The 13,166-nt window shown below is 39.8% G+C and overlaps 1 protein-coding gene across 1 annotated transcript in view; it reads left to right on the forward strand.

Annotated features, from left to right (window-relative positions):
• The window catches only part of SVIL (supervillin), a 266,016-nt gene that overhangs the window by 182,064 nt on the left and 70,786 nt on the right, over positions 1-13,166 (forward strand). Inside the window, exon 9 of the mRNA XM_081100660.1 lies at positions 13,122-13,156. Coding sequence (XP_080956786.1) covers positions 13,122-13,156 — 35 coding nt within the window. The remainder of the gene's footprint in view (positions 1-13,121; positions 13,157-13,166) is intronic.

Consider the following 13,166-nt stretch of genomic DNA (forward strand, 5'->3'; position numbering starts at 1 on the left):
AACTAATCAATATGTCTCTCTCACATCGATGTTTCTCTCTGTCTCGCCCCCTCCCTTCCACTCTCTCTAAAAATCACTGGAAAAATATTCTTGGGTGAGGATTAACCAAAAAAATACTATTAATGTGTGACAATATGATATTTAAAATAAGATTTATTTTGTAATGACACCAGTGGTTCATCTTGTAAAGATGGACTTCAAAAGGATTACCATTCTGCTAGATGTCCGCTCTCCAGCACCAGGTAATTCAGGTGTCAGAAAGTCACTGTTATCTGATTTCCATTTGTGGGAAAGAAAGATAAAAATACTTTGTGAATTAAAACACTAACCAAAGAAACCTCAGTTACCCAGTAGTCATGAGTGAAAATAAAATGTCATCTAATGTGGAAATAGGTAACAGAAAAGTTTAAGAAGATTAAGGATTGACAAAAAAATGTCTACAAATAACAAAACATTTTAATAGCACGTTTCATCGTGGGTTTGTTCTGTCATTGAAATAGAATGTTTTTCTCACTGCTATATTGTATTGATCAGCGAGCTCTGTCAGGATTTTTGGCTATTAGTCTCTGAATTAGCTCATTGCCATTTCATCATTTTATTTTGTACTCACTAGCATGAGGCTGTTTTTGTTTCATTAGTTAAATATGAATACATCACTCATGAATATACCATCAGAAGACTACCTGCCATAGCTTGAAAATTAAAATATGAGCCAGATGTCAAATGCTTACTTTTGTATGCACTCACATACACTGACACATGTACCCACAGGATAAACATCAGCGCTTACACTTCACTGTACTACTGTATTTAAGTTTATAGTATAGTATAAGCTCAATAACAGTCTTTAGGCAACATTTAGCTGAGTAATAAATTTATTTTAGAATTGTTTAATGTTCAGTTTATATGATAAAGAAGATATGTATGATGTATATACACGATGGTGCAAAAGTAGGTTTACAGTAGTTTGTATGGAAAATAATTAATAAACGATAATACAAGAATGAACTGTTTTGCATACTCATAACTGTAAACCTTCTCTTGCCCAATCCTGTATGGGTATAGGTTACAGGGTCTGTAGCTTAGAAATCCTGTTGGTTGCCTGGGAATCAGGTGAACACATTGTTCTGAAACAAGTTAGGAATGCACATAGTAATGGAATGGACTATAAGATACCTCCCAACCCCCACTGCCCAAGCCTGCCAAGCCTGGTAAACCTAGAATTTAGAAATTGTGTTTTCTGGACAAGATAGTGTTATTAATATGAACCATTCTTTGTTGTGGTGAGCTGGCAAGGCCATAGCATACTCAGCCCTAAGGCGTCTTATGTGCCGAGCCAGCTCAGCCAGGCTCGGTGAGCCTGAGAGGGGGCGGTGAAGGATTGAGAAAAGACAGACCAGAGAATAAAAGCTGGGTCTGGGTGGGACACTGTCCTCTCTGATGGAGAGCTAGTGACAGCGCCCGCAAGCCATGTCTTTATTTTATAGCCAGATTCCACGAGGTAAAGTAAGGGTGTGGTCAAGATGTTTACGATGCTCTAATCTACTCAATTACATGCATGTGAACTCTATCAAGCCCACATCACTCAGACACGTGGGGCCACGTGTTCGGACCATAGGTTCAAGCTTACAAGTATAGCTGTTGGCTATAATTGTGCTGGGAGGGCTCTGCCCTCCAAGCTGGGATTTGCACGTGGCAATGAGAGGACTGTGCCCTCTCATTATTCTGAGGCTTGAACCTGTCCAAACACTGTAGCCACTCTCCACACGTTGTTAATTCAGTCAGCCCCCTGTGGATTTTAGAATAAAATTTAAAGTCATTTAGGGCCATGGATTATTCAAATTTTTAAAAATCTGAGCTGATACTGTTAGAAATCCTGAATCAAAGCTCTTATTGAATTTTCTACTTTGTGTATCACTTGATATTAAAAAATAAATAGCCCTGGTGGATGTAGCTTAGTTGGTTGGAATCCCATGCACCGAAGAGTTGCAGGTTTGATCTTGGTCAGGATTTATGCGGGAGGCAACTGATGAATGTTTCTCACATCAATATTTCTCTCTTTCTCTCCCTGTCCCTTACTCTTTCTCTCTAAAATTAATAAAAACATAAACTTGGGTGAGGAAGATAGATGATAGATAGATAGATAGATAGATAGATAGATAGATAGATAGATAGAATTTTAAAATGTACCATATTGGTTACTTCTGAGTGGAAACACTTTACCCAAACCCGCAGCTGCTGTTTTCCTGAGTATCAACTGTGACTTCCTGTTCCCAGTGAGCTATGGGACTGGCAAAGGGGAGAATGACATCTAATTTTCTGGTGATGACCTACTCTAGAAAACCCTCATTCATTTTTTTGTTGTTGCTCTACTACAATCCTCATCACTCCCTTTCTCACTGAATAAATTGTAATATTAGTGACCAGAAAATGATTATAGTGGTTCCATCCAGTGGATGCTGCTGCAATTTGACCCGAAACAGCTGCCACTGGTAAAAGATGTAACAGCAGAGAGCTGTGGAGAGTCTCAGGATAGGCCAGGATAGGCCACAATGAGCCTTTCCTGTAACACTGTGACATGCAGACTGGGCCACCTAAGAAGGAAAGGGGCTATGCTGCCTTCTTATAGTTTATTTCTGATTGCATTTGTCTCCATTGAGAGGGGTGCCTCTGAAAATGATCCCCAGGTCCTGAAGCTCATTTTTAAAATTAATTGTCTGCTTACCTGCCCTTATAGAAATGTCCACATGAGACTGATGCCGAGGGAGATAACTGCCTCTTGACCCTCAGCATTACTGTCTCTGCCTGTCTCTCCAGTGGCACGAAGGCTGTGGAACACGTGCTCCATGTCACAGCAGAGTGTGCTGAGCATCCACTCCCCAAAGAAGAGACTTTGGGGTTCCTTCCAGTGTTGGGATGGCATCCTTTTTGTCTTCCAGTCCCTGTACCCAACATCTGCTGTCCTTGCCCTGCTCTCCGAGTTTGGATATTAACATATGCTGAACTCACTCCCATTTTCTTTTCATTTTATTCTCTTCTCACTGGCAAGCATCAATTTCTGTTCATTGACTTCAATATGAATATGTCACCCAAAATACTTGCTACTATGTCCTGAAAATTCAAATATCTGCTAAATTTTAAATGCAGAAATTTGCCTAGGTGCATGAGATCTTTAACATTCATATGCCTGTGGGTATGTTCAAAGCAACCATTAGCACCTCTTCCAAACAAGTAACTTCAGCAAATAAACTGTTCATTTTAATGAGATGCTGAAAGTTAAAAGCCATTTTTCTTAAGCTGACTAATGTTTTATAATTAGAAGCTGTTACATAATTAGAACTGGACACCCACAGGGTGAAACTATTTTTATTGTGCTGGTCTTGACCTCGCTTTGTGATCAGGAAGCACTATTGTACTCTGTTCACTCTTAGGGGTTATAGGATGTTATGGCATAACATTATATATTGAGGGACACAAACCAAGAGTAGCTCCTGTCCTCTATGACAGTTATATTTCCTGGTAATATCATTCTCTGCCAGCTAGTTACCACATCATAAAAAGGTTCTGTTACAACCGAGTTCACTGTCTCATGGTTCTCTTATCCACAGGAACCCTGTGGTCCTCTCCCTGGGAAGGTAGCCTCTGGTCTGTGGGAAGCTGGCTCCCCCAAGACCCCTCAAAATAGATACTTGCTGTTAAATAATTTAAAGTCTTAGAAACAGAAGTAACCCTGGAGATGATTTAGTTTAAAAATCTAGTTTATACATGAAGAAACTAAAGATAAAAGCACTTACATAACTGAATTAAAACCACATAGCTACTTTGACGAAACTAAGCCCATTAGCCATCACCCACTTACTCATTCAAGTTCTCTGAATCCATCAGTTCTTTCCATTATACTCTGCTCTTGTTGTTTATGGAAGGTATGAATTGGGACAATGTATGTATCATCTTTTTAAACTATAAAAACATAACTCACAAACATGTAATACTATGTGGTCCATGAAGAAAGAAGAGGAGACCAGCATTTTGAAGGGCTTATGATATTCTCGGCACAATACCTTCACATATGTTCTTTCTCATTACATACATTTATGATATATATTAAATGCCAAAATTTATTTGGGCTAGGTGGGGGTGAAGGGATTGAGCAAAAAAGAAAAAAAGAGAGAGAAAACTCATGGACACAGACAACAGTGTGGTGATTGCTGAGGGATGAGAGGAGGTGGAGGAGGATAAAGGGAGAATACATAGTGATGAACGGAGACTTGACTTGGGGTGGTGAACACATAATACAGGGTACAGATGACGTATTGTGGAATTGTGCACCTGAAACCTGTATATGTTTGTTAACCAGTGTCACCCCAATAAATTCAATAAAAAGGGGGGATTTGTGTTGGTAAATGTTTCCCTCCACGCCCTGCGTGGTTCAGGGTTTGGGTCTGGAAGAGGAGCCGCACACAAATGAAAAATAAAAGACATGAGATAATTTGGGAATATTGGGGGCCAGGCGAGTAAGTCCAACTCAGGAGGAAGGACTTCCACCGGTGCTCAGGCCGTACCAACCTTTTATAGTCAGAGGTAAACAGGGCAGTGGTCACCATAGTTACACAGTTTTTATGAGTTTCACTTGTTTTGACCATAGTTACACTTCCTGCATTTCCCTCAGCCCATTAGCTTCCCAGATAAGATCTGGGGAGTGTTATAAGGTCAAGGCTAATTATGCTTAGAGGACTGTGCCCTCTAAGCTGGGACTTTTTTTGACTTTGCCAACAGGTCAGTCCGAGGCTTAACCCTATATCAGCTTCCCACAGATTTGAGTAGCCCCTTACATGGTAGTAGTTACTTGGTTTTTTTGGCAAGTTCTATATCTAAGTTGTAATGAATAAACAGAGCACAGCAAGTCATCATGTCTGTGATTTTCATTTTACAAGTGCTGACTAAATATATTCTTAACTCTCCTGATATTTTTATAGTGATGTTCACCAAGTTTTATTCTTATCTGAAGTCATCTTCAGAAAATTGTTTAGCACTTCACAGTTTACAAAGCCCTTTAAAAAAAAAAATCTTGTTGAAAGTATTACATAGGTCCTTCTTTTCCCTCCATGAACCTCTTCCAGCCTGCTCCTGTTCTTCACCCCACCCCCACCCCACCCCAGGCCCTCACCAAGCCATTGTCTGTGATAAAGCACTCTTATACAAAAAGTATTTGAGCCTTAAAATATCTCTGTGATGTAGGCATATTAGTTATTCAGCGGTTCTCAGCCTGTGGGTCGCGACCCCTTCACAGGGGTCGCCTAAGACCATCGGAAAACACATATATAATTACATATTGTTTTTGTGGTTAATCACTATGCTTTAATTATGTTCAATTTGTAACAATGAAATTGGGGGTCACCACAATATGAGGAACCACTGATATAGAGGAAGAAGGTGTAATGGATATCTGCTTTTGAAAACCCTCATGTTAATATAACTCAGTGGTTCTCAACCTTCCTAATGCCGCGACCCTTTAATACAGTTCCTCATGTTGTGGTGACCCCCAATTTCATTGTTACAAATTGAACATAATTAAAGCATAGTGATTAATCACAAAGCAATATGTAATTATATGTGTGTTTTCCGATGGTCTTAGGCGACCCCTGTGAAAGGGGTCTCAACCCACAGGTTGAGAACCGCTGCTCTATATCCTGTGCTATGTTGCATTGTATCCTTTCAAGCTTCACATTATATGCTAAACTATTCTATGTTTATATAAATGTTGAGAAATTAGATTCTTTATAGTTGAAAAAAATGGCTTCTCATACATCTGAATTGTTTATTGGCTACGGGCTAAATTGCTATAATGCTGAAGATAGGGCAGTGGGGTAATAGGTTTGGATGTAGAAAGACAGGGGGATGTTACTGGAGAAATAGAAGTTCACATTTAATTGGAACAGATTTCAATGGTCACAGCAAAATGTACAGAAGTAAGACCTGGTTGGGGGCAGGGAGTAGGGTCCCAGAGGAAGGAGGAAGGGGGGGAGGGAATGGGAGATATCAACAATAAAAGATATATTTAAAAAATATACAGAAGTGATGGACAACAGATCCTTGCCTGTCAGTGTGCAAACCAAAACTCAAAGCGATTTTAGAAAACTCAGAGAATTTTATTATAATTATCATTCTATTCTTTGGGGAATTGCTATGACCTAAAATTTGTTTGCATCCTGGTATTGAAGAACTCTTGCAGATAGGTTGACAAGGGTTTGAGCTGGTAAAGATTTTAACTCCAATGTAAAGTTTCCATTGTCCTTTCTGTATTATAGGAGGATACAGGTTATTACAGCTTTCCTTGCCTATGATTTTTCTCTGAAATATTTTCAGCCTGATTTAATTACAGCCAACCCTTGAACAACATGGTGGTCAGGGGCACGGTGATTAACTTGGCTCTCCAAAAAGTCCACTGTAGTTATCCCTTGGTATCTGCAAGGGATTAGTTCCAGGACCATGTTCTGCCCAAAAAAGACCAAAACTCTCAGATGCTCAAGTTCCTTATGTAAAATGGCATTGGACAATGCATACAGTTGGCTCTCCACATCTGTGGCTTATTCACTGCATGCATGTGAAACCCAGGGATACAGAGGACCGACTGTATATTTACTGGGGGAAAAAAAACAACCCACATATAAGTGGACCTATGCATTTCAAACTTAATGTTATTTAAGGGTTAATTGTACTCTGTCAAATTCAACCTTGCATTATATTCTATTTTGTGTTGAGGAATGACTGCATAAAAAATATATTATCTTGTTTAGCATGGTATAAGCCAGTGGTCAGCAAACTCATTAGTCAACAGAGCCAAATATCAACAGTACAACGATTGAAATTTCTTTTGAGAGCCAAATTTTTTAAACTTAAACTATATAGGTAGTACATTGTTATTAACTTAATTAGGGTACTCCTAAGGCTTAGGAAGAGCCACATGCAAGGGCCCAAAGAGCCACATGTGGCTCATGAGCCACAGTTTACCGACCACGGTATAAGCTTTTTAATGAGTGGTTGAGGCCTAATTCACCTTTATTACTTCTCAGAGTTTAGCTCAGTGCCTTGTACATAATAGGAATTCAATAAACATGAATTGATAGACTTGAATTAGTATTGGTCACTGTTGTGTTGGCTGCGTTATTCGGTGATAAGCTATTAAAGATATGATCTTATTGACTTTCTTTTTTATTACTTTATTTGCTCATGACTTAGATGTGGAGTATGAGAGAAACAGATGTGTCAAGAGTGAGTTCAAATTTTTGGCCAGCCACCATGAAGAAGGAATGGCCATTTGCTGAACTAGGGATGCTCCAGTGGAAGTGAGGCTTGGAGAGAAACGAAGAGCTATTCGGACGCTATTTTTATATGTAGCTATTTACCAATTTACCTTAACAAAACTTAGGAATGAGATGTTGCCTTATATTTTTAATTCAACTTTTTAGAAGAGAATTGGTATTTGTGGGCAAAATGTGACTATTACAGACCATTAATACTTTCAAATTGCCTGAAAAACACTATATTTGGTGGCTTTAGGTATATTTCAATCTCTTGATTTTAGTAGTGAACCATATGTCCTGGAAATTCCATGACATGAATATAAACCCCATGACAAAATGTGTTTATACATTTTCAAAAGCCAGGATTCTCTTAACAGAAATTAGCCTTTCAGTTTTAAATTATAATCAATTTTCTAAAATTGCTTTAGTTTGAGTTTTGGTTTACACTGACAGGCAAGAACCTATCTATCACTGCTTCCATACATTTTGCTGTGACCACTGAAATCTGTTACAATTAGATGTGAACTTCTGATATCCCCCATCTTTCTACACCCAAACCTATCACCCCCCCTCCCTATTTCAGTATTAAAGCAATTTATCCCGTAGCCTATAAACAATTAAGATATATTGGACCCCACCTTTTTCCAACTATAAAGAGTCTAATTTCTGTGTATGTGTTGACATTTTAATAGAAATTTTCTGAAGTTTTGTTTTTTGTACATGATAGTACAGGGAAACTCAAACATGAGTGGTTTCTGCAGAAAGATTCCGAAGGGGACACACCTTCACTTATCAACTGGCCTTCCAGGTATACTCCAAATTGAAACTCCTGTCTTTTGTTTCCTGAGTGCTTCTCTCCCTGCTGCCTTGCCTGCTGTTTCTCACATCACCCAGTGCTAATTCTCCTCTTCCTAATGGCAGTGCATTTGAAAATCATGTGTTCAGAAAGAGCTGCTGGAAGTTACTTCCTAATCATTTGCTTTTCTCCTTCAAATGTCCTAATCTCTCCTCTGCTAGCGTTTCCTCTTGCTCCTCTTTTTGAAACCTTTTTACTATACCTCTTGTTTTTGTCCTCTCTCTCACCTCCCACTCTGCCAGTCCACCTGGCACCTCTGGTTGCTCCCCTCCTGAGGCCAGCTACTCAGCTGGTGTCCCATCTTGTCAACACTCCTTCACCAGCTGCTCGGCCTCCTTGTTTTCATGTCTCCTCATCTCTAAACCAATAGTTAATTCTCCATAGTTAAATAGAGTGCCTGTGGTTTTAAAAGCAGACAAAACCCCCTATCATTTCATTTTTCAGATTGGAGGCAGGGAGAGGCGGAAGGAATAAGAATGAATAAGTCACTGGCAAGACAAAGCACCCATATATTGAGTTTCTAACAGTCTTTGTTCTCAGCTGAGGACAACATTCAGATTGTCTCTGTTTAGAAGGACACATTCCACAGGAAAAGTTGAACCACATTTCAGACTTCTTTTGATTAACAAAGCTTGTAAATATAAAAACATCCAACACTAGCTAGTCTGAGAAAAATAACAACTCAGAATCCCTTTTCCCACAAATTGTTCATCGTAACTGCCCTTTGTGTGTCTTTGTTTTTCTTTAATGAAGTATATATAGATATTCTGAATCTTATGTTGGAAAACATGGAGGTGTTCACATCAAAGTTAGCAGAGTGAATTGGTCATTTAAGGAAACAGTCTCTTCCTAAAGCTATATATCAAAAATAATTATTTTTGATGACTAATCTTAAGTAAATAAAGGTTTTACATTCCCCAAGAAATCACTTTTCCTACTTCAAAGGCATACTTTACTTTTAAAAATTATCCCCAGTTAGTAATCCATTCCTAAGCAGTTAAAATGGTTTCTTGTTTCTCACTATGTGGTATTTCAAAAAATAAAAATAAGAACTAGCTAGGACTATTAAAGCCATGTGTTTTGCAAATATCAAGTTACATACATTTTGTCACTATTCTTTCCCTTTAAAAGATAAAGCACTAAGGCAGGTAAGTGCCTGAGACCACACAACTAGAACCAGCTGAGCCAGGCTTTGAGCAGAGGTCTCCTCGGGCCCCACTGCCAGAGCTCTTGGCTACTTTGTTTCTGCAGTGGTGGAAACAGAAAAGTAGCTTTTATAATGGATTCGAGTTTTGCTGTCAGAAACAACCAGAGTAATCCCTTTTTACATTACTTTTTAACTAACAGCCTAATAGGAATTGCTATTTCAGAGGAGAGAAAATGTTCAGTTTATTAATTCTTTCAACAATTATCTTTTCTCTAATATTCTTCTGAGTGCTACTTAGTAAAGGGTGTCCCAAAATTCACACAAAAAGTAATTTTGATAGAAAACACAGGTTTATAATTAAAAATTGTAAATTTTTTATTGATTCATAAAGTATACAGTATAGGGTTATGTATGGAATAGCATATCGGGTAAATGGCCTCCATGGCTTTGCTGGCACATACGCACTCTTTTGTTGAAATTTTCCATGACCGTTTTTGCATAAATGTGGCTGAATTTCACTGATACAGCGCTCAATTTCCTCCTTCAAGGCGTGGGTGGTCGTGGGCTTGTTGGCATAAACCTTAGACTTCAAAAAACCCCAAAGAAAAAAGTTCAACAGCGTTAAATCGCATGATCTGGGTGGCCAATTCTGAACACCAAAATGGGAAATTACACAACCAGGAAATGACTCATCCAATAATTGAATTGTTTCTCGGGCTGTATGGCATGTGGCACTGTCTTGTTGAAACTACATGTCGTCCACATCCATATCTTGCAATTTAGGCACAAAAAACTGGATTATCATATCACGATAGCGATCATCATTAACTGTTATTGCCTGAGCAGCTGCATTTTGGTCATGGAAAATTTCAACAAAAGAGTGCGTATGTGCCAGCAAAGCCGTGGACGCCATTTACCCGATATGTTATTCCATACATAACCCTATACTGTATACTTTATGAATCAATAAAAAATCTACAATTTTTAACTATAAACCTGTGTTTTCTATCAAAATTACTTTTTGCGTGAATTTTGGGACACCCTTTAGTAATGATAACTAAACTGGTGATGTGTTTTCTGAATGAATGAATGCAGCCTGCATTGCATGAATAGCTTGTGAATGTTGAGTTGTGTGCTTGAAAGAGGTGATTATTTGTTTTATCTTAAACTCAGAAATAAAGTAATCATGAATACTCTTACATTTCCAGAAGATGATGACCAAATCACATTTGGTCAGTAGGTGTAGGTATGCCTGGAAACTACACACAGCCATATGCTAGGCCTGTACATGCAGAAAGCTTACTGTTCACAGCATCAGTCCCATTGTGCCCTTGTGCATACTACTGGTGTGTATTCAGGGATTTTTCTGTGGCTTGTGGGTATGCGTTTAGTTAGAAGGCATCCATTCTCTCCCAGGACAGCATCTGACTGCTGAGCTTTACGGGTAGAGTTAGTTTTGCACCACCCTGGAATTTGAATACACATTTGAAAACTCAATTCAAAATCATTCATTTTGCAAGCAGTGGGCTTCTGATATTAACTACCCAAAATGCTTCTCCACAAATTGTTCCCTCCTTGGTTTTATTTCCATTGACTGGTAATCCATGATGCACGCATGCTTCCTTCCTGTTAAGTAGTTACTGCTCTTTGCAACTTAAACCTTTTTCTTTCTTAAAGAGTTAAAGTTAGAGAAAAATTGGTGAAAGAGGAGAGTGCTCGCAGCAGCCCTGAACTTGCCTCAGAGTCCTTAAGTCACAGGAGACGTCAGCCCATGCCGGGGCATTACCTGTCCTTTCATTCAGAAAACTCGGCCTTCGATAGGGTCACGGGCAAGGCAGCCAGCTCTGCACGACAGCCGATCCGTGGCTATGTCCAACCAGCAGATCCCGTGCACTCTGCCATGCTGGTGACCTCAGAAACCCCAGAAAGTGTGTCTGAGTGCAGCTGGGTGGGACCAGCCACCCAGAATGTCATAAAGCCTCCCGCCCTGAGGGTTCCCGAAGGTGAGAGAAGAGACACCCCCATTCTCCATATTTGTGAATCACAAGCAGAAGAGGACGTGCCCCTCACTGAAGCTCTCGAGAAAAGCAGGAAAGCACTATTGGCTTTAGAGGATGGGGGGCTTGAGAGAAGCCACGAGGACACTTCTGGAAATGAGGACTTTGGTAAGCCTGCCGCTCTTGGCACCATCACCTTAGAACATCGGAAGGAGCCAGAAAGTCTTTCACACCCACCTCAAGCTCAGCACCAGTTCACTGAGAGAATGGGCAGGAGTGAAATGGTTTCCTATGTTCAGAGTGAGTCTGTATCTCAAGATGCCAGAGTGACAGGTCACAAAAAAGAAGCACCTAGAAGGAAGCGCAAGGTCCTCACCCGCTCCCTGTCTGACTACACGGCCCCCCCTCAGCTCCAGGCCCTGAAGAGTAAGCACCCAGCTGCAGAGGGACAGCTGGAGCTGCAGGGTTCCAAAGCTGAGGGGCCCCCCTCGGAGCTGAGCGTGCTGGACACCAAGGTCTCTGTCGCCCAGCTCCGAAGTGCATTTCTGGAGTCTGCCAATGCCAGCAAGAAACCTGAATTGTAGGTGATGTTTCAAAAGTCCTCCTGATGTGTCACTTGCACGTCCTTGGCAAAATTATTAATTTCTCAAGTTGTATTGTGTCCTGCATTGAGTCACATTTAAGCTTAGCTCACAAGTGTGCAGGGCAGACCATATAGGACATGGCTCCACAACTACCATTCTGCTTTGCCTACTAACGGGGAGCTGCAGAATTGGGTCTCTGGAATGCTCCATCTCCTTTGCATGCATGGGAAAGGGATGTAGCGGGATTTGGTGGTGTCTGTGCCGTGACTCACTGAGATGCATAAACCTTTGCTTTATTTTCTCTCTCTCTCTCTCTCTCTCTCTCTCTCTCTCTCTCTCTCTCTCTCTCTCTCTCTCTCTCCTCCCCGATCCCCTGCTATATCCTCTCTCCTGATGATTCTAAAAGCCAATCACGGCTTGAAAGGTCAACCAAAGGAGTTGGCTTGCCTACCAGTGTGGAACGGGAGAGAGGGTCCCAGAAACCACGGCGCTATTTTTCTCCTGGTGAAAGTAGAAAAACTTCTGAGAGATTTAGAACTCAACCTATAACCTCAGCAGAACGAAAGGAATCAGATAGGTAGGCACATGTCTGTCTAGGAACTTAACTCATACAGGATTTTCATCACAGGGATGGTGCTGATGCTGTTTAAATGGGATGTGGTGATTCCTTAGTTTTTCCATCTAATCAATAAGGGATATTTACTTGGTTTATATAAATGTATTTTTAAAGAATGTTGTCCTTGACAACAGAATCCCAAGATACTGTTTTAAATTGCACTCAAACTATAAGAAGAAAAATTTTTCTTCATTTAATGTTTTTAATTTTTTATGTCCTTGTTAAATTAGAATCCAAGTGGAGTATTCACCATATTTTAAAATAGCTGAGGAATATTCATTTTTAAAATGTCTTCCTGCTTGTTTTATTTGAGTTTTATATTATCACTTGATTATCCCTGGAAATGATAAGGTTTGTCTAAAAAATTATCATCAGTCATGTTGAATAAGTCACATTTGCTTCTGGTTTGTCTCCACAAGGTGTCCACTTGGCTGGGCTGTGTGCACATGCACTCCATGGTGTCTGTTAACTGTACATATATATTCACAACTACAGTTACTATCAGGATGATATTCTTTAAGAAATGTTAATTGCTTTTTTATTTTTATGATAATTTATATGGACCTTCTACTCCCACCAACTAATATTTTGTTATTACTTGTTAATGTCTTTCCTAGGTCTACTTCAAATTCAGAAATGCCAACTGCTGAGGGCAAGTATCT

This window comes from Myotis nattereri (genome assembly GCF_964212035.1).
Source record: "Myotis nattereri genome assembly, chromosome: 1".
NCBI lineage: Eukaryota > Metazoa > Chordata > Mammalia > Chiroptera > Vespertilionidae > Myotis > Myotis nattereri.